Below are 22,346 nucleotides of genomic sequence, written 5' to 3' on the forward strand. Positions count from 1 at the left end.
AGCCTGCTGAAAGGAAATGGGTTATTTAATGCCATTTCCAGCCAGTCTGACTAATCTGTTAGCTCTGCACTGCAAAGAGCAAGTACATGGTCACAAGGTAGTGTGGAACACTAGATGGGGATGGAACAGGGAGTATCATCATTTGAGGTCATATACCATTACCATGACTAAATTACCTCAAAAATGAGACATGGAGGGGTGTTTGTTTCTGAAAAAATTACATTCTCTATCAGATGACAACCACATTACCTGACCTTATTTTATTTAGATTTAATATTGTTAAACTTAACATAAGAGAAATAAAATAACTGGTTTTTTTGGTCTTATTTTTCTGGTTTTCCCATGAAAAAGTGATCTGAATTTTCTTTTTTGTCCTCAGGTTCTGCAAGCGGCGAATTTTGGAACAAACTGCTCTGCTTTGTTATATCAGAGCAAAAGGCATTTTAGAATGCAAATATCCATAATAGGACTAGGGATGTTACAAGTTTGTTGGAAAGAAAGCATTTCTTAACCACTTGAGAGCATGCTGGGTCTCCAGTCTAATTCAATGTGTTTTGTAAAAAAAGCAAGGGGTGTGAATTTACTTATTTAAGCAAAGCCCTTAAGCACATTAAGCACTTAAAACATTGAGACTGAATGTACTTAATTGCTTTGCTGTATTTGAGTCATAATGATTATTGCAATAATTAGTTTATGCTCAGGTATTTCTTGTCAGTGCATGCATTTAAGGGTTATTGAATGAATAAACTGATTAATAATATTTGCAGTGAGAAAAGGAAATATAATTAGCTTTAATATTGTTAAAATACATTTTACTTTAAAAACTCCTTCCCTCCCCATGAAACAAAGTGTAACAACCTTGTGAGAGGATTTGAAAATTCTCCAAGTGTTTGGGTTTCTGTTGGGTTCTTGGCTGTTTGAGGGCATTTTTTGTTAGATTTTTTTTTTTGGGGGGGGGGTTGTGATGGTGTGTTTATTTGTTGGAGGAGAATTGCTTTGAGGAAATACATCAAACAGGAAACAGGTAAGTTTTCAAAAACAATGTCTGTCCCACTTTTGCCTTCTGGTCTGAGCATCCAGGCTTCACAGGTCTTGGACAACCCCTCACTTTTCATGGTTGTTGTGGGCCCCAGCCCATTCAGACTTTTCCTCCAAACTGGAACCCAGAATCATTGAGATCCCAAATCTCATGCACACATCACAAACATGGAACTGGAAAATGTGTAACTTTCAGGCAACAGTTGATTCCTCATGGCTTGAAAACATTTTTTCCCATGCTGTGACCCTCCCTCTCTGTTAGCTTCCAAGACTGTTTTCAACTCTGAAACTTCCTGTTTTATACAAATTTGTGGAAGGAGGGAAAGGCAATGCCTTTCAATAGTAATTTTAAGATGTTCTACTTTCAATTAATCTTTCCAACATTTCACTAAATTTCTTGTTGTTTTTTGTTTTTCCTGAGCATTCATAGATTAGAAATAAAAAATTCAAAATTCAATTACAAGCAAGCTATTTAAAATATTCATTTTGAAACTGCCATTTAATAGTTAATCCTTTTCTTCCTTGGACCTATTGCTAATAAATTAAACTAGTCAAAACATAAAATACTGTGGCACTGCTTACTACTATATTATTCAAGAAATTTGGAAACATTTACATGTTTGAGGTGTTGCATTAAGAGTCTGTAAGATTCTCAGTAGGATTTATGGACAATATCAATTTACTTGGTGTTATGTTGGTGTGCTTTATAAAACTGGAAAAGACTACAAGATTGTTTGAAAGCATGTTGAAATCTCAGTTTTGTACAATACATCATGCTTAAAAACTAGTTTTATTCGCAAATGTATTAGTCCAATTATCTCAAGTAGGAAAAATCCACAATCAAGAAACAGCAATTGCAAAAAAGACACAGCTATGTTATCATCTTGATTTTCCAGAGTATATTTTCACACAAGTATGATTTTAGATTTAGATAAGATAACCATAATGCACAGTTACCTATGAACTAAATATACATTGTTTTCTTCTGCTGCATCAGTAATATGAACTTCTCTTGAGTATGTATGGTCTTCTAGCTTTGTTCACATGTAGCTGCCGTTTCAGAATATAGGGATTTTTTCTCTTCATGATTTCTTTTTCTTGGCTTGAGTTCTCCAGATCAAAAGCATCTTGCTGTAGTAACTGTAGGATGCAAGAAGAGACACACTGTTATCTACTTTTTTTTTGTAATGAAGATTATAATCTCCTCCAAATTTTAATGAAATATTAACATATTTTATTGCCACCAATACAATCTGTAGCTGCAGCATTAATTAAAAAATATATAAAACTCAAGACACAAAACTAAAATCAGGCTAAAGATGAGCGGAGCCCTACAGAAGTGATTTTTAAATTCCACTTCAACAGATTAGATAACTGGTTTTGACTAGACAGGAAAGCTGGTTTATCCTACTTAGACCAAAACTCAACAGACTGAAAGTTTTCTAATGACTATCACTCTGTTATCACATGTTTAGGTTAAACACCTACATGCACTGCTTGCTGGTTCCATCTGTTGAGAAATATTCTATTCTACAATTTCCTGCAAAGCAGGGAACTGTGACTAAGACATATGGGTTATTGCATATTTGGTTCTAGGGTAGTTCCTTTCCAGCAATAAATGCACTGAAGAAGAGCATCTTCAGAAAACTCTGGTTCTCAAAGAGGTTGCATTCCTTTGCATGGACCACCCCAGCTAACATGAGGATTGGGAATATAAAGAGTTATGACAGCAAAGCAAAACAAAACAAACAAAACCCCAAACAAACAAGCTAACAAACAAAACCAAAACCAACCAAAAAATATCTGGATTCATCTAGACTGTACACGAACCTGAGATAGATGAAGAAATTTGCTTTACTGGAAAGTGGGTAGCGACACTGAGTTATCTTTTTTCACTACACAAAGCAGCTTTTAGTGTAATATCTAACAATGCAAGGGGATTGTGCCTAGTGTGCTTCTGTGTAGTCACTGTAATCGCTGTACTAAACTAAATATCAGAAATGGACTATAAACAATCACTGTTTAAGAGCAGCAATCTTCATACAATCACAATGTCAACTTCCAGGGCCCTCTTAAGATGTAGGGAAACCAAAAGCAGGAGTTACCTTGTTGCCAGTTTCCTAGCAATGATAAGAAAACCAGAATACCTAGTAAAATGGTGTGTACACATGGGCATGTATCCCTGCATTTTGAATTCATTTTGCCTTAGGGTCCTCAAACAGAAACACTGGGTACATTTATTTATGCAATAGATCTATAATAACCTCATGTCTGTTAGGCAGATATTAATTATGTTTTCTGGCGTAGTGATGACTTTCATATGCTTGTTTGGTTACCTGAAATGGCTACAAAGAGTGGAGAAAGCACATAGTTAAGAAAAGTTCTCATTTATCCATGGGTTTTTGTAAGAAACAAACACTCAGGTCATCAGAAACTGCACTAATTCACTGCTTATACTGGAAGAGGCATATTATAGGTACTACAGAATATAAAAAAGGGAAGGAAAGCTCAGACAATGTGATGGAGGTCACATGGATATGGATTTTACAACATCACTACAAACATTTAATGCAGTAGAAATATGCATTTGTGATGGTTTGTGTTACCTCCCAGTGCTGAAAAGCTCTGCTGTGGCAAACTTTTTGGAGTTGATATACTGTCAGCATTGCTTCCAAGCTGAAGCCATCCAGAGCGGCAGGGAACTGTCTTCCTGGAACCAGATCCTCCTCATCTACCTCTACTGTTTCCCCCATTTGGTTGTTTATGTTGTTGACAAGATTGCAGACATTTAGCAGGGTCACTTTCCAGTAAGGAAGTTTTGCTCTGTTAATCTGAAAATAAAAACACCCACCATTTAATGTATTTTGGGTTTTTTGTATCCATGTGCTACATTCAAACGTTTTGTTAGAAACAAGTTTATGTTTCTGAAGTGCTTTTCATCTGGTCAACTTTTAGACAATAATTAGAGCGCAGAACTTAGGACAACTCATTTATTACACACGCCAAGTCTGCTTCCTTGCAGCCTTGCCCCCCAGGTAGATATAAATGATGAAAAAGCTCAACTGCTACCAAACCAGAATGGCAGCATTTCATAGTCATTCTGCACAGGTGCAAACAAAAACACAGATGGAAATTAATATAATATAAATTCACAGGTGTAAATAAGGATAATGAATCAAACCCACTGGATAAATTCCCAGCTCAGGAATCCAAGCTGGATGCCTGTGGTTAACTAGACACTCCTCCCTAGTTCAGCACAAATAGCCGTCATCCCAAAATTCCCTGAGAAAAGGAATGGAGGCCCTGATTCAGGACAAGCTGTCTGATGAGTCTGGGTCTGAAGTTACAGAATCTGTAAGCCCCACGAGTTTTGGATGCTGGAAAGTGAAGAGCCTGGGAGATGTCAATTGAAGATCTATAGGCTTAGGGAGATGGAGCAAAGACAAAACATAGCTGTGAAAACAAAGTACTCCTGATTTGGTAACTGGACTGAAAAACTGAGACCAACTGTATTTATGTGGCCCAACATGAACCTGTTATAGAAAGAGAGAAAAAAGGAAATTTCACCATGTTTTGTCTCAAATTTTGCTTTTTCCAGTACATTTCATTATGTATGAGCTCTTAAACTATTTTAAAGAAATGCTGATAAGCATGATTTTTACTTTTCTACTGGTATTGTTTTTTCCAAGCAGTTGCAGCAGCAGTCTTCCATTTTGATTATCAATAGCAAAAATGTAAGTTTAAAACTTAATTCCTATCTCATTTACTGCTTTTCATTATTTTGCCATTTTCTTCATTCTCCCACTACTAGTTATTTCTTCTGCACTGTACTCCTTTCAGTGCTGAGTATAGAATTGAGTTTCCTTCAACTAGACCTGGTGACACAGCAATCTCCAACCAAAAGCCACATAACAAACTCCTAGTTATTCCTTGCAAGGATTTCCTTGCTATGTACATTAGGATTAGACCTTACCTATGAACTGAGATGTAGTTGCTTCTTTTCCTGTAAGCATGAAGTTAAATACAGGTATGACACTAACACAGACATCGCCTTTCACACATACTCGCAGCACTGATTGAGTGTGGATGCAGTGCTTACTTGGCTGAACATCAGGTAATCACAGAACCTGTTTCTTTAGGGATCCTTTCTAACAAAGGGGCCTTGCGTGCAAGATTTATGTAAATTCATCACACTTGACTATTTTTTGAGGGAAAAGAAAGTTCAGAGAAATGAGGAGGAAACAAGAAAATTGGGCATCACTTTTAGCATTAGTTACAAAAAGTTTTCTTTTGTCCATGATCATTACTCCAACATAGATCTGAGAAATATATGCCCATCAAAATAAGAATGATTTAGCCTTTTAATAAAACTGCTGCGCATTCTCAGATTCCTGACGACATTAAACAAAAAAAAAAGATTTTTTTTTGTTTTGAGGCTAAGAAACCAAATCTGAAATCTTATTTGGAAGCTTGTAATTGGTACTGCACTCTTTACTTTGAGCTCATTTGTTTTCTCATTGAAGTACCCTAGTTAGCCTATCAAATTTCTTAAAAAGATGTGACAGTTTCAAGATAAAATTATTCTCTTTGCAGAATATCTAATTTTATCAACAGAAGTTAAACTAGGGAAAAGATCAAATACCCAAGGCAATTTCAAAATGTTCTTTGGTCTGCTTTAATATATTTTTGAAATATAAAAATATGGAGCTTTCCATGAAAAATGAGGAGGCTTCTCCAGTTCACTGCTCTCTCCTGGGTATGCAAAAGAAATGTGAGCCAGCACTGCAACAGCGAAATCTCAATAGAATCTAGATGCAGTTCTATGTGAGCCAGTGAGATTTCTGAGTTGAGAACCAAAAATGTTCCAGTGGATAGAAACAGAAGAGTAAAGGATAGGGTAATTTTTCATGCCTTCTTGCACAATTTATAGAATCTTTTTGATCTAAAGTTACTACTTGATGTCATTCTGCACATCTATGTATAAAGGAACTTTCCTCTGTGTATTAGTAAAGTACTTATGTAGCAGATTTGTTTAGGTGAAAATTGTCTTAGCTCCTACTTATGAGATGAGGAGAAAGCAGATTTGCAGTGCTGTCTTCAAGCTTCTAATTAATATTTTATTTGTTAAGGGAGTCTCATTCCTATTAATGCCATGAATATATCACCTCAAAAAAAGTATTTTTACTTAGATACTTCTTCTGACCTACTGCTACCATTAACAATTCAGTCAGAGTGAATTTTGGGTTATTTTAATTATTGAATGTGGAGTTTTCCAGGTCATGTCCAGTCACCAAACAAGGCAGTCATGTTATTTTTCTGCTCCACTATAACATCAAGCATTAAAATCAGACCACTTTGCTTTTCTGGGTTATGGAAAATAACTGAGGCTGTTATCCTAAAGGTATATGTAAAAAAAAAACAGTCTAAGATGATGATAATCCGAATTTTCAGATTAATTTATAATATGGGATAAACTTTATATATTATATATTTATATGTATTTTCCACGCAGATCAAAGCAATATCAAGTACAGTAGCTCAACAAATGGTTTGGAAAACACCCACACAATAAAACAAGGAACCCTTATCTGCCAAGGTAAGACAAATTTTTTTAAGAGTAACTTGAAAAATATCTGGGAATAATCTGAAAAAAGAAAGGAAATTGAAGTATGAACTAGAATTTAAAAAGTATATGAATACTGAAGTGAATATGACGTATGTATTTCCGCTGTTGAACATGCTTGTAAATAAGAATCAGATATATAATTTCTCCCACTTCATGGATCTTGAAAGAGAATTTAAGATCATCTAAGAAACTGAAATAAGTGTATTTCCTTCTTTGACAAGAGGTTTGTCCTATGCAAGACAAAAGAGATTTCCAAGTTACAATTTATATGGTATTTTATTTCCATATCTGGTTGAATGATACTCCTGATAGTTTCCCTAAGATACTTCTTTTGTTACAATCCATCCATACATCCCAAATGCTATTTTTCATTAGGGAAAATTATACCTGCTTTTTACATTCTTGTCTTTATCTAGTAAAAGCAGATAAAAAGCAAATTCATTACAAAGTAAAAATCCCTAGTTAGTGTAGGATCTCTATGGTTCTTTTTCATGATAGCAGTTGAATTTTGTTCAGATTGTAACCATAGAAATAATATACTTAATCAGATACATATGAATTCTGTTAAAGAAGAAGTTCTTCCATGGTGCATATTAATGCCTGTAAAGCTAATTAATTTTTATGCAATGACTGAGTCAGGAAGTCACTAACTCCTAGATAGCTGTAGGTTCCTCCTACTTCTAGACAGCTCCTCAGACAAGGAGGCTAAACTCTCTGGGAAAATGAACTCATAAATAGGCATCCTACAACAAGGAAAACACAGTGGGTCCATTAATTCAGATATATTCTCCAAGGAATACTTTCATTTCACTTTTTTCCTTCCCCTCTAAATAACATAGTGTCAATCTTTTTGAGTTCAAAAAAGATTCTTCGTGCAACTAGTGGTTTCCAGCAAGCATTTAGGAAGCTAGAAACAGTTATTTCTTTGGTATGAATAGAGCTTTTTTTATTTAAAACAAAAAGAGAGACAGGATATAACTGTCCACATATTTTGACAAGTCAGGTTTTGTTCTTTTACCGGACCTTCCCAATAGCTTTATGGATTTTATCTTAGGAAAAAGACAGAGCATTATAAGCATTTGTTTGATCTTTGTATCTTGGTTCAGATGTAACAGCAGGGAAGGGTGACAAACAGTATTAAGTGTTGAAGACAGATTGCAATAAGCACGAACTAATTCTTTAAGGATGGAGAGTGATTCAGCATATAGGTGACTTTGAGAGCAGCTTGGAAAGGGGCAGCAGGCACTGGACAACAGTCTGTGAAATTAAAGGCATAAGGCAATTCTTCCCATAGTACTGGATAGACTACTGAATATTGCAAAAGGTGTGCTTAAGCCCTGGTTGTAGTCTTGATACTATAGTCCACAAGTGCCTACTTAGGTAGATTTTTGTTCTATCAAATACTAAACCCTCAAGTGATAATCCATTTTGCTGCACTTTTAGATCTCAGCTTTCATAAACAGTAATTATTTTCCCATCTTAATGCTGTTTAAATTGTTAGGATTTCCTTTGCTGATTACCAAGTAAGTGTCAAACACAGTCTGTGCAATTTAGCAGTAATTGCCCTCAAATGGAACCAGATCTCAGGTACCACACAAGACAGGTATTACACATACTGTCTTCAAATTTTTCTATCACACCAGAACCATAATTTGTTGTAACAAGGGTTAAAATCTGGCAGTGGACAACAGAAAAAAAGTAATTTCAGTAATTAATGGGATTGTGATATTACTCTTGTAGAAGACTTGATACACAGTTTTTAGTGTTTCTACTATGTCTTGCTTTGATGTCAAGAGACAACATAAATTCAACTAATGAACTTTAGATGGTGATTTAAGGCAGTATAATGCAGAATTAAAGCAATGAAAGCAATGTCTCCAACATGAATCTACTGCTTCTGTCAACTTCAAGTGTCAGTTGACTGTGGTAAATATCCTGAGGGAGATGAACAGCAAGCTACAGAACATCAAAAAACATAAGAGTATTATGGCAAACATTGTGACACTATTAACTGGTGCAATATATTTGTGCATTTGGAGTCACCTGAGCTTGTGTTCTGTGGTGAGAGGGAGGAAAAGATGGAAATCATGTTCACAGATCCACTAAACTCAGTAGCAGAAATACCAATAGCTGCAGGGTTTTATTCCAGGGCATCATATGCTTTGCCACAGAGCAAAAAAATCTATTTTTGTCGGCCTCTTACACTTAAATAGGTTTCAGAAAAGGAGAAGTTATTAAATCTTTCTGAACCTTGGAAAAGTGAGTGGCCAACAGGTTTATTTGTAATCTAAGGTTAACTTTCATGCCAGTAAAGAACACTGAGATCTAAGAACTGCCAGACCAGTTAAAGAAAATGCATTTTCTGGCTTTATACTTCTAGTCTATCAAATAATCCTGTGAAAAAGGCCACTAAATGCGATATATGCAGAAGTCATCCTGGCAGGTTTTGTCTTTAACCTTCAACTAGTCATTGGCTTATGTAAATTTCTTTTTTGGGGGAGAAATTTTTCATTTCCCATTTTATTTTCCATTACATTTAAATAACGACTTAAACTTTATTGGAATAACAAATTAAAATATTCACCTTAAACCCACAGCATTTGTTTCAGAGTTTGTTCTTTATATGTTGTTGAAGATGTATCAGACACATATGTTTCTTAGATCATTTATGGAAATTAATTGTGTTGAGAAAGTGTCTATCAGCCTGTCCAATGCATACATGCAACACTATCTGCTTCACCCTGTCAATATGAGGTTTTCACTGAATTTTTATATATTCATATTAAATAACATAAACATTATTCACAGTCTGGAAACCTGTCAAGGAAATGCCATTTACAAAGTTAGTATTTTCACAGTCATGCCCCCATGTTCCTGTACTAGCACTATGATCAAAATCCTAAACCAAAATTGGCATATGTATTAACTGGTTTTGCTTTATGATTGTCCTAATTTTATATGCATATAGGAAGGGTTCTGCATAAAAATAGCACTTACAGATTTGACTCAAGGTTAATTTAGCTTTCATCGGGCATAATCTTATTGGAAACACATTTCCTCACATAAATTTACATCTCTGTACATAACACAGTTTTGACAGTTTAATGAAAGTACCAGTGTTACAGCTGAGGAACATGTTTAGTGTGTCACATCAACACCTTTATATTCCCTTTGAACTGGAGAAAATCTTGCACCAAAGTAAAACCTAACACTGAACTTTTATGTCTAGACCATAGGTTATTACTTTGTGCAAAGACTTTTGGGTTTGTAATGAGAATTCATTTGCTCCCTCCCTGTCAGGTAAAGGAAGAAAAATAATTACCTTTGATGTGTACATATTGGTCAATAAATCTGCTTCTAATGCTTTCATTTCCTCTTCTGAATCTGGGAATAAACCAGAAACATATGTTTATTATTTGATCATAAATCATGGACATTTTAATTCAGCATATAGAACTTAGATATTTAAATGGTTTTTAAAAATAAACAACAAACACAAACACCAGTGACCTAGAGGACTGTTGCGAGTCTTCAGTTAACAGCAGCATTATATAAAAATAAATACTCAACACATTTTTAAAGCATGATCAAGCTTATTGAACCTAATGGAACTGTTCATTAATCTCAGCTTCATAGCAGAAAGGCTCATTAAACTGCAATTCCTTCAGTATTAAAAACCTGCAATATTCTTCATTATTTTCATAATAAATATTTGTAACATTTACTTACTTCGAAAAAAATTTAGTATTTTTTCAAAAAAGATTTATTTAAGCAGTAATTATTTATGTAAATTGCAGTTTGATTACTTGATTAATAATCAACATTCTGTATTATTAAGTAAGAATACTTAATTAAATGAATGATATTTTTACTGTTATGAGGGAACTGAGCTTGACCAGTTTATGATAGAAGCTCTTGATAATGTATATACAAAAAGAAAGTATTCTGACTGGAAGTTTATGGATTTTCTTTACTGATTTAATCGACCTTTGATAGCTCAGTAGACTTGCAAGACTTATGAGTTAAAAATTGCTGTGGAAAGAGAAAAAACTTTCACAGACACAAAAAACAGACACATTTCTATACACAGTATCACAAGATGAAGATGACAATCACAATGAAGTTCTGGTGCCTTGGTTGCAGCAATCACAGCTCAGAGAGAAAAAATGTAAGGAATCAGTTAAGCCTTTAGGTGAAATACAGTTCCACATAGCTTTTACCTTTCCTGGAATACCAACAGTCCAAAACCAAACAATGCACTAATATTTCAAACCATACTCAACCAAAATATATACCATATTCCTATAGGTAATATCTCACTTTAAACAATCAATGCTGTTGGCATGTAAGGCCCTTCCACTGAATATGGGGATAGATTCTGCCCATGCCTTCATTTCAGGGATCATCACCATGCCGTGTCACTGCCTTTCACAGAACATGAGACTGTAAGGGACCACAAGAATGTGCTAATGTGCCACAGGTTTCTATCAGCACAGAAGGCACTCTTTACAATGTTCTTAAGAATCAGTCATATTTAATCTCAATAAATATCACATTTACTATCACTTTGTTTCTTCTTTAGGAAGCTCTCCTAAATATCAGTGCTTACTCAGTTGCTTCTGATTTCAAGTCTAATTTATTTCTAATTAGAAATGTATCCATGGTTTGAAAATAAATTCCTACACTATAAATAATGCCTTTCTATTTGCAGTATTTACCCATCATGTATTTATTGAGAGGAATTGTTGCCCTTCCAAGCTTAGTATTTTCGTGTGTCCTTACAAGATTAGCAAACAAGTGCAAGATCACTGTGTCCTTTTGGTCAAAAACCATCACTCTGGAAATCCCATAAATGCTTCATTGAAAGGCTATTCCCAGATTTATTGGACTCTCACCTATTCTGCTTCCTTGCAAAAGCCTTGTATTCCCAAACTCACCAGAGCAGCCCTCTTCTGTCCCTGTGTTCTCAAGAGAGAACAGGATAGCACAGTTTGGTTCAGCTTCAATACTTAATCACCTTAATGCTTACCATTAGCTACAGAGGGCAGCTGTCTTACAAGTCTTTTGGTTTTGCTTGTCTTTTGTGGCTGAAAAACCCCAAAAACCAGGTTAGATAACAAGATAATACTTTATTCCTCAGATTTCCAACAGTTGTGTTTTTCTTAAAAAGGATCTTCTAACAGGAATTTCTATTACTTCCTAAGCCACTGCATTTTGTATTGTTGCACTGTTTCTTATTCCTATTATTTAGGTCATCAAAAACTTCCACATGTCCCACATATCCCCTTCCTCTGTAGGGATGCTCCTGCTCACCTTTGCATTACCAACACAATAGATTCATTCATTATTTTTAGCATCAAAGCAATTGCATTTAAGTGGCTTGCTGTAATACTGATCTACAACTAGTCTTATTCAATGTTTAAAATTTTCATATTGAATAGGACTAGTTGTACACCAGTCAGCAAGTCTCTAGCCACTGATCTCCAACCTAATGCCTTTCAGCCCCTTCAGCAGGAATAGCAGCCAGTTTTGCCAGCTTCACCATTAGCCAAAGTTCTGCTAGCAGCACACAATCATCTCAGCTGAATTTCTATCAATGACAGCGTCTCCTGTGAGCAGGTGAGCACACACAATGACAGCATCATAATTTGTGGGGTCCTGGATCACACCAGCTGAGAACAATAAAAGGACTTGTGCCTGGTTGGCACCTTTGTTTCTCTAAAGGATGGAAGGTTGCTTCCACACATCATCTGGAAGATAGCTGAAGGCATAAAAGATGGGAAGGAAGGTATTAAGCATTTGGATTGGAAAAAAAGAAATCTAGAGGACATTATTTAGGAGTCAAGATTCCTTGAGTGAAGAATAAAGCAAGGCTTGGAGGGAGAGAAGGATGAATGTTCATGTAATTCCAGAGTTAAAAAGAAGAGATGGATGAGGAGCAAAAGCATAAAAAGAACAGACTCTCAGAAAGCAATGTATAAAAAGCCTGGTTACACATTATTGTTAAAAACAGAGAGAAAGTCACACAGTTTGATGTATTCTTAACTCCACTGACGAGAAAAATAGTTTCTACTCATATATTCACATTTTAAAGGAATAATTACATTCTACAGCTACATACTAACACCTGAGGGCAAACACTTTCAAAAAAATTAATTTTTTTAAATAGTATAACTGTCCATATTAGTTACAGATTATTTGAGCCCCATCACACAAGCTTCTCTGTGTCGTTTCTCATTTACAAATAATTTCAAATTTTCAAGCAAATAAACCATTGTGTCAGTTCCCCACACAGTTTGGCTTCTGGGGCATTTTTTATGAACCCATTTTAGTTCTCACTTAATTTATTTTTACTTTAGTAGTCTTTCATTAAGGCTCTTTAACGAGTTGAATTTGAAACTGCTTCACTGAAAATACTAGTGAAGAACTTGTCTAAAAACCTTAGAAATATATGGGGAGAAAAAAAAGTTGTCACTGAGATCATGCATTCTCTATAATATACAGAACAATTATATTTAAACTGTAATAAAATTCAGGTATCATATGGTTTACATTTTTCTTCTGCAAGGGAATACAAACTGTAAACTTCCATCTAGAGCGAGAATTAGGAATTCTGAGTCCCTCTGAACACCAAAGTTGAAAAATAAAGTTACCTGTAAATTTAGCTTGTAATTTAGTGGAGTTAAAAATCAATTTTCAAGTTAGTTCAGATTGGATTTTGCAGGCTATTCTGCTGCATATATGCGTGCATACACCTGTTTAACTATCACCATAGCTATTTGGTCATAAACTTTAGACATAAATGGCAGATGCTTAAGATGTGTCATTTTTCAAAGAAGCAAGAAATGCATTTTAATATATTGTCCTCCTTTTGATCTTTTTAAAGCAGTTGCTCTTGGAGAAGAGATGCATTTACATCAACCTTCTTACTGTGTGATCTGCCTGTACTTCAGCGGGGTTTCTTTTGGTAATAATTTCAGATTTGTTGTTAGCAACTTTTTCTCCAGATAATAAAATTGTATTTCTCTTTCTGAAAAGCAACTGAAGGGCATACATATTCATGTTGATTTGGATCACAGCAGCTATTCACGAGCTGCAGAAATAACAATTTGTATCTTAATTTGGAAATACATGACATTCAATGAAACACAGCACAGCCAAGCAGATGGTCTGCACTGATTTGTACTTCCAATGACTAGTCTACACTAATTGCCGTGGTACGGATGCTGCGAGGAGGAATGGAGAAAGTTGGAGGAGTGGTGTAAAAGAGCGGTGATGCTGGCCAGAGCCCGTTGTCAGGGGCGGCTCCGGGGGCAGCGGGCGGACAGGAGCGCCTTCCTTCCCCTCGCGGCTGCCGGTCCCGCTCACGGCCGCGGCTCCGAGGGGCGCGGGGCGGGCGGAGCGGGCACTTACCCGAGCAGAGGCTGCAGGAGGCCAGGGCCAGCAGCACCACGCACGCCAGCTGCACTCTCATCCTTGCCGCGCCGCCCTCTAGAAAGTAAAGTCCATAAATCCTAGGGAGAGACGGAGAGAGAGACAGAGACAGAGAGACAGAGAGACAGAGACAGACAGAGCCCCGCCGCTCCTCGCCCTCCGCACGCGTGCTGACGGGCGGCTGCAGGCACCAGACGGGGGACCCAGACCCTTCCCCAACTATATAAGCCGCGGGGTGATGTCACGGCGGTACCGCCATCGCCTCCTGACGAAGCTCCCTCCCTCCCTCGCTCCCTGTTCCCTCCCTCCCTCGCTCCCTCCCTGTTCCCCCCGTGCCGCTGCCCCCTCCCCGCCGCTCCGCGCCCGCTGACGCCACTCGCCGCCTGACGCACTCGGAGCCCCGCGGGGCGCGCAGCGAGCCCCCGCACCCGCGGCGCCCGCCACGGCTTCTCCCGAAAGGGAGCTCTCCCCGGAATTTTTATTATTGTCATTATTATTTCCAAACAAAGTTTCCGCAGGTGCTCCGTCCCCCGGCGCGGGGCCAGGCGTGGGGAGCGGCCGCGCCGCCGTCCTCGTGCGGTTGACGCCCTTTTTCTTTCATCTCTATAAACCTTTCCCTACAGCAAGGGAAAGAACCGCGCACCGGTGACGGCAGGGATGTTAAACCGGGGATGGGCAGGAATGCCTGACATGGGGCACAGCAGGGAGATAACCCTGGCCGTGGGTAGGAGCGTCGCATCGGGCACGGGTAGCAGGAAAAAGAGGGGAAGAAACAAAAAGGGAAGTCTGAATGTGTGACAGATGGAGCAAGATAACAGGAAAAGCCACTTAATAGAGTGCTTCATAGATGCGCAAAAAATTGAAACCCGACCAGGCGAGACTCCCTGTTACTTCTGAAGAGCGCTTGCCACAGTCACAGCCTCCGGCTGCGGTTTCAAGAGAGCGTTCTCTGAGCGTTCCTCAGAGACACATCTCTCGGGATGTGCTTTTCCCTGCTGATTTTCCGCTAGGTTTCCTTGCCCAGCGCCTATCACAGAGCAGGCTCCGTGCGGCACCGCGAGGTCGGGGGGCGCCGGGACCCGGGCGGCGGCGGGACGGGCGCGCTGTGCCCCGGCGGGGCGCGGGGTCCCGGTCTCGGCACCGCCTGCCCTGCCCTCCGTGGCTGCCCGGGAGCCCGCATCTCCTCCGGGCTCCCTGCTCGCAGCTCCTGAGCCGTAAAGCCCGGGAAAATGACCCGAAGGTGAGGGCAGGGTAACCTCCAACGTGTGAGTATAAAAACGCAAAGCCCAAGACTGGCGTCAGCCTCCATCGCGCTACTGCTTTCGTTGTGAGGGGCTTTTTTTGTTGTTGTTTTTCTCTACTCAGATACAGACAAATGCTCCATATGTTGAATACAGATCGAGATACAATGCAGAACATTTCTGTCTCTCGGAATACATTTAAGGACAGATACTCGTGTCGCACTTAGCAGGAACACACGCTGCGAGCAGATTCTTCTGTCGTGGATGCTCCCCTCACTGCAGAAATGTTCCTCTAAAATGCAAAGAGCAGAGATGGGTGCTGTTTTCCTGCCATACCCTCTGTGATTGAATAGGTGTCGAAGAAACACACAAAATTTTCGAAATCCTGCCATAAGGAACACCTGGTGAGAAAAGTTTAATTAACTGAATTCTTTCCTCCCTGAAACAACTTTTGCTGTGCAACAGAATTTCAATTCAAATGCTGCATTGGTTTATGCTGAAATAAATACACACAGAAATGAATTAGAGTGCACTGAGGTGGTATTAGATGTTTTAAGAACACGGATTTTTGCATACAGTGGGGAACACATCCTTCTGTAATACTGAGAGAAAAAATAAAAATAAACAAAACCTCCAAATCCCCCAAACACATTTATCACTTTTTATGGGCTGTGCTAGTCTACCAGAAAGTTTCAGCTCTCATTCATATGCCTGAGAACCCAGGTTACATGAGGTAGACACTTGCACTTCCCTCTAGTCCTATTTTCTATTATTTCCATGATATAGAAAAACCAATCTGCAGCTAATTTTGCTCTGTGGGTGTTCAATAGTTCAGAAAGCTCTATGAATGAGAATCATATTTCATAGATATTTTCTAGTGCCCACTTTCTGTCACAGAGTTCTTCAGTAGTCTAATTACCCATATTCTTACGTAACTGGAATTTAAAGGACTGATATTTTTTTTCCTCAGGAAGAGACTAATTGCCATTTTTCCTGCCATTAAAATCTGCAATCACCTAATTGCTGCCTTTTTTCTCTTTTTTTTTTTTTTTTTTCCCCAGAGGTAATATGAAAGGGAGAAATATATAGTATGTTTTGAACCATATTTTTTGTCATTGGTCTGCTTCCACTTTCTTTTTCTTGGAAACTGACAAGGCAGAAACTTCAGTGTTGAAAATCTTCTTTATTTTCTTACCATGTTTTATGTTCCTGATGTATTATCTTCAAGTTCCCTGGATCAGGCTCAACTGAGCTTGGATAATTTTATTTTTTTTTCAGTACAACTCAGCTGTCATCTGTTTCTCAGATACTCCTTTACCTACTTTTTCTACCTGCTTCCTACATCTGTACCTTGTACTGCTTCACAAAGAACTGTATAATAGGAATTTTAACCCTTTCAACAGTTAATTTCCTAAATCACCTCAACTTCAAGTCATCTTCATATCTCATTTCCCCCAATGCAGAAGAGAAGCTGCTATAAGGAAAAAAGCCAACCTCTATGCAGATCTGTCTCTCTCTCCCTTTTATTTTTAAACATTCTTAGCTAAAGAAAATATTTATAACTATTCATCAGTGCAAGTCAATTTCGGAAGCTCAGTTTATCTTTACTTGCTCTCAGCATGTGATTGAGACGGCCTGTCCAGGCCTATAAATCAGGTCAATTCACAACTGTGAGGCACTGGAGATAACAAAACAATCAGGTAAATGGCAGATTCATGGAAGAACAGATACATAAACCTCTATTTACTTTGTCATAAAACTACCATCAGAGCATATGGATAATACTGAACACAAAAGCTGTAATCAGCAAACAGAAGGAGAGAACAATTCTGCTAATGTTCCTGCAGTACAAGGTACTGAGGATTATAATAAGGAACTCTCAGTATTGCAGTTATCAGTCTTATGTCTTTGGAATAGAAATAAACACAAAATGAATTTAAGAAAATTCAAGATGCTCAATCTTGCCATTAAATATATTTATGTCTGAGAATTTTTTAATGCATTGTTTTAATTTTTTTTTCAGCTAAACCTAGCAGTAGTAATACAAGGATGAAACTCCAAGAGGAACAATTCTGGGGGTGGTCATCCAGAAAATGTTTCATGTAGCAAACTGGCTAAAGATACTCAAAATCTTAAATTTGATTTTAGATATGGTGATTAACCTGCTTTACCCCTACAACAGTTTGGCCATCAGCAGTTTAGGTTAGCATCCTGGGCAGAAAACTGATAACTCAAATTAATTTCTATCATGTCAGGTTAAGGGACAAGCTCAAGCAAAGCAGCAGGACAGACAGGCAAGGGAATTCAAAGCACATTTAAATCATGAATGTAGTCAGACACTGCAGCAGAATTTCCCAGGCATTATGAATTCTCAGCATCTCTTTTCCTGAGATTAAAAATAAGTCAAGGGGGTTTATTGTGTTTGGTCAGCACAGTGATGCTCAAAACTTGATGGTGTATTCAACTGTTGAAAGTCCTGGAGACCACCTCTGCTGCAAAGGATATCAGAAAAGAATTCAAAAATAAAAGGCAGATGGTGCTTTACACATTAGATCATTTTGAGCATCCTCTCTACTTCAAAGCTAATCTCCTTTAGTCATTCAAGGACTCAGTTTTTTAGATTTGTGAGGTTGTGCCCTTTAGGGAATCCTTGAGAAGTTGACTGAGTAGTACCAAAGAGCTTACTGATACAGAAAGGAACCCAAACACAGCAGCAACTACATTATTGTCTGAATCAGAAGAATTTCTTAATATGCAACAAATTTCTGCCACATTTTAAGGAGGCACAAATCTGTTGAAACTTCCTGGGTGTCCAATGAGCTCATCCTTTGTGCTTTAAAGTTCTGGGGTCTAAAACTGTGAAAGTGTCATTCTGTGCATCTTCTCCATATGAGGTATGCGTGTATGGCAGAGCTTTTTTTTGATGCTTTGGAGTTCAAAACAGCAACACCATCTCAGTACCCTGGGGAATCATGATCCTCAAATCACAGAAAGCTTAAAAGTAGCATTTCAACAGAATAATCTGAAGTATCATTTATCTTTTTGTCTTTTTTTTCCATTAAAGCAGCACTGTTACATTTCCAGAACTTTGGAATTCTCTTAACCCTTCTCATGAAAAAAATAGATTCTATATTTACATTACTATAAAGTAAACACAACATGTATGCATCAACACACCAACAGTTAAAACAACTGAAAACCCAAAATTTTAGGATACACATATCTATAACTATTTGGAAATTGTTTTATAGAAGTAGGTTTGGATTAAAAAAGGCCATAAGAAAACAATCTTAACTCCTACTCCAAATTTCCATTTCCTTTTATTATTTTCCCCTTTTACTGAAATCCTTTTATATGAGAAAGCAAATAGTGCAGTTAGTAGTGCCACCACAGTGTGTCATGGGAGTTATGCTTCGGGCACCTCCTCCTTACTCTCACTTCTCAGCAATCCATTCCCAGGCTAGACTGAATCTTTCTCATTTCTCTGATTACACATTTTCCCCAAATACCTAAGTTAATCAATTTTTCATTTCTCTCCAGTGAGCTATGAATATTTTAATTTAGGTTCCAGGGTATAATATATACAGAGATATGGGTGAAAAGCCTGATATAACTTTGTTGAGTATTGAATATTCATGTAATCCACTGTTCATCAGACTGATCATGCTTTGAAATTTTGTGTTAAATTGATGAAATAGTTAAAAGTTGCAAAATTATTGTCTTAATACTGTTACTGTTGGACTGATAACAATGACTACTGACAATTCCTGAAAGAGTAAAATTAAATTGATTTCAGAGGGTTGACTCTCTTTGTCCCATGATATTCCATTTTTGTCAGCAATTATTCTTCAGCATTCTATGGAACATGGTAACCAAAGACATAAATATGCACTGTTATATTACACTGGTTCAATTATGCCATATAAATAGGAATTGCACTCCACACTCTGAAACTTTTGAAATCATCTCTCCTGCCTCCTTTACAAATTTCTCGAAGAATTGTGCTTTGCCCTTGTACCCAAAAGAGAATTTACTTTTAAGTATTTATTTAAAATCACACAGCCATTAAGAGATTTTGAATTTAAAATACTGAGGAATATTTCCTTTGTGCACAGTAAAGAGGCAATATATTATTAGTACTGTAAATCACTGAGAATATGGGGAGACCTTCAACTTGATCAGATAAGAGCTCTTCCCCAGGAGTCCTTAAGAGATTTCCTAACAACCAGTAGCCTTTCCTTTTTATTCTCTTTTTTATTGTTTTTCTTTTTTTCTTTTTTTTCTTTTTTTTTTTTTTTTTTAATAAAGGTAGCCTCAAAGAGTCATGGACATCCTTCCACAGTTCTTTCACTGCAACATAAGAAACTACAAAGAATCACTTAGAAGTGCTTTTTCCTTTTTCAGTTTGTTAGTTAATTTTCTTCTTCAGAAAATTTCATTAAGCAGGGCCAAAGCACCAGTTTTAAATTAATTCTTAATATACAAAGTTTTTTGCTTGACCATTTATGAGCAAATAATTTAGAAATCATTAAATCTAATTGTTCTGGATTTAGGAGTGATAGTCAGAGACAAAACATGGATTCAAAGAACTGTGGTTTCAGGACTGTGCCAGCACGCACATACCAAGTATATACCACTTCTGCAACTTCCAGCTTTTTTTACCTAAGAGGGATGGAAAGCGTTTATGTAATTTGCACATCTGTGAACTGAAATTTGCATGCATAGTATTTAAAAAATTCCTTGGAGATTGAAAAGCAGACATCCCAATAAAAACAAACAAAGTGGTAATAGGAATACATGTTACAACAGCAAACACAGGCAACCAATCATTTACAACATAAGCAAAAACATCACTGACAAATAAAGAAAGCACCCTTTCTGGAAAATAAAAAGAGGCTTTGCATCTGAAGAATATTTTGCATTTGCATAACACCTTTCAATTTCAGTGCTTCATAAACATGAATTAACTATAGCCATGTCTAAACTAGAATGCAGCTTATAAATATAGACTGCTCTAGAAAGAAAAGTTTGTCATCTGTGGCAGCCTACAGCAGCCTAGATTGTACTGTTAAGGCTTATCTCAGGCAATGCTGAAGAGCTGCAGTGTTTATCCCTTATCAAAGCCATCCAGAGCAGTGCATCCTCCTGGGTATAAGTCCTGACAGCAGTTCCACATCTATGATCACCATCCATATCATAATGGCATCGAGCCGTGGTGCACTCACTCTGTCTCCCTCTCTGCCCTGCCCCGCTCCCAGCAGAAATATGCTACACTGGCAAGAGAACAGTTGCACTGCTGTAAGTGCAGGTAAGCAGAGGGATTCAGTGAGCGCAGAACGCTCACACCCCAGATTAGCACGCTGATGTCAGCCATGCCTTGTGCTGTAGACATGATCTCAGCTTCAAATCACTATCCCAGTGCATTGATTTGTGCTGCTGGAGCCATGTTTAATTGAGACCCAGAGGGGACTGTTTTCTAATCACTCGATGATGTAGCCCCAATCCTGAAAACACCTCCATACACGCCTAATTTTAAGAAGATGAGCAGCATGACTCAAATGCTAAAACTTAAGCTTGTCTGTATCTGTAAATTTCATGTACCCATACGAAGGGGAACATGGATTGTTGATTGAAACAGTGAGGCCTGTCTTCCAACTCTTGATTTTAGTCGAGATACTTATGGAATACTTTGGGCTTCAACTGAAAATATTTAGCAATCAAAGATTACAAGCGGGTTTGAAGAGCATTATACTGACCTGAAGGTACCCTGTAGCATTTCATATTGTTGATTTAGGTAAAATTAAATTTTTCAAAATCAGGAATAAATTCTTAGTGCAGACACAAACTTCAGTTTTTTCTTCCAGCTTTTCTCCTCATTGTCACCAGTTTCCCTTGAATGAACAAGTGGTCCAGCTGTACTCATCATAACTGATGAGACAGCTTGACATCCACTGTTAGGGCTAAGAAGTAAATGGTACCTTTGTGTTCATGTAGCTACAAGGCTCTCTCTCCATAGGGCTATACCTTTAGGAGTAAGGTAAAACGTGGGAAGTGAATATCTCTGACCCTATTTCAGTGAATATCACAGAAAGAAAAAGGTTTATTTACATAAATGAGACCCCTTTGCTGTGTGAATAGCCAGCTGAGGTCTTGATGCAGAAAGAATAATGTTAGAGACCACCTGTATGTACCTAAGGGGATTTAGAAGGTGAGAAGGAGTTGAAAAAATAAGCAGATATGGCATATGGCCTCTGGCAGGCTTACACAGATCCATCAGAAAACAGTAACTCCCTACAGTCTAAAGCTTCAGAAGGGGGCTGCCCACCACAACAATGCCTCACTTCCGAGGCTCAACTCTTACTGGAATCCTGGAACCTTTTAGGTTGGAAAAGTCAAGTCAAGACAACATCAAGTCCAAACATCAGCTTGGCACTGCTATGTCAGCCTCTAAGCCATGTCCCGTATCCACACATCTTTTCAACACCCCCAGGGATGGTGACTCCATCACTTCCCTGGGTAAAATGTGTCGATGCTTGACAACACTTTCCATGGAGAAATTTTTGCTAATAGCCAGCCTAAACCTTCCATGGCACAACTTCAAGCCGTTTCCTCTCACCCTGATTCTTGTTACCTGAGAGAGGAGGCTGGCACTCACCTGCCTACAGCCTCCTTTTGGGTGGTTGTAGAGAGCAATGAGTCTCATTTTCTCAAGGCTAAATAGCCTCAGCTCCCTCAGCTGGTTCTCCTAAGACTTGTGCTCCAGACCCTTCACCAGCTTTGTTGCCCTTCTCTCAACATGCTGCAGCACCTCAATGTCTTTTGGTAGTGAGGGGCCCAAAACTAAACACATTACTTGAGGTGTGTTTAGTACAGGACAACACTGATAGAGTTTACTCTTCAACAAAGTTTCTCAGGAATCTGGTGTCATGTTTTAAACCCAGCCAGCAGCCAAGCCTCATCCAGCCCTTCACTCACTCCTCATTTGGGGAGTTGGGACTAGGAGAGAA

General features: G+C 38.0%; 1 protein-coding gene across 1 annotated transcript; it reads right to left on the minus strand.

The window, feature by feature from the left end:
* Positions 1-360: 360 nt before the first annotated feature.
* NTS (neurotensin) lies at positions 361-14,359 on the minus strand. The gene is made up of 4 exons (XM_058022544.1): positions 14,078-14,359; positions 9,987-10,048; positions 3,645-3,869; positions 361-2,178 (listed from the first exon to the last, which is right to left on the minus strand). Exons 1-4 carry the CDS (start codon positions 14,136-14,138, stop codon positions 2,032-2,034), a joined length of 495 nt encoding a protein of 164 aa, XP_057878527.1. The 5' UTR covers positions 14,139-14,359; the 3' UTR covers positions 361-2,031.
* Between the last annotated feature and the right edge of the window lie 7,987 nt (positions 14,360-22,346).

This window comes from Melospiza georgiana, chromosome 4 (assembly GCF_028018845.1).
Source record: "Melospiza georgiana isolate bMelGeo1 chromosome 4, bMelGeo1.pri, whole genome shotgun sequence".
Classification (NCBI taxonomy): domain Eukaryota; kingdom Metazoa; phylum Chordata; class Aves; order Passeriformes; family Passerellidae; genus Melospiza; species Melospiza georgiana.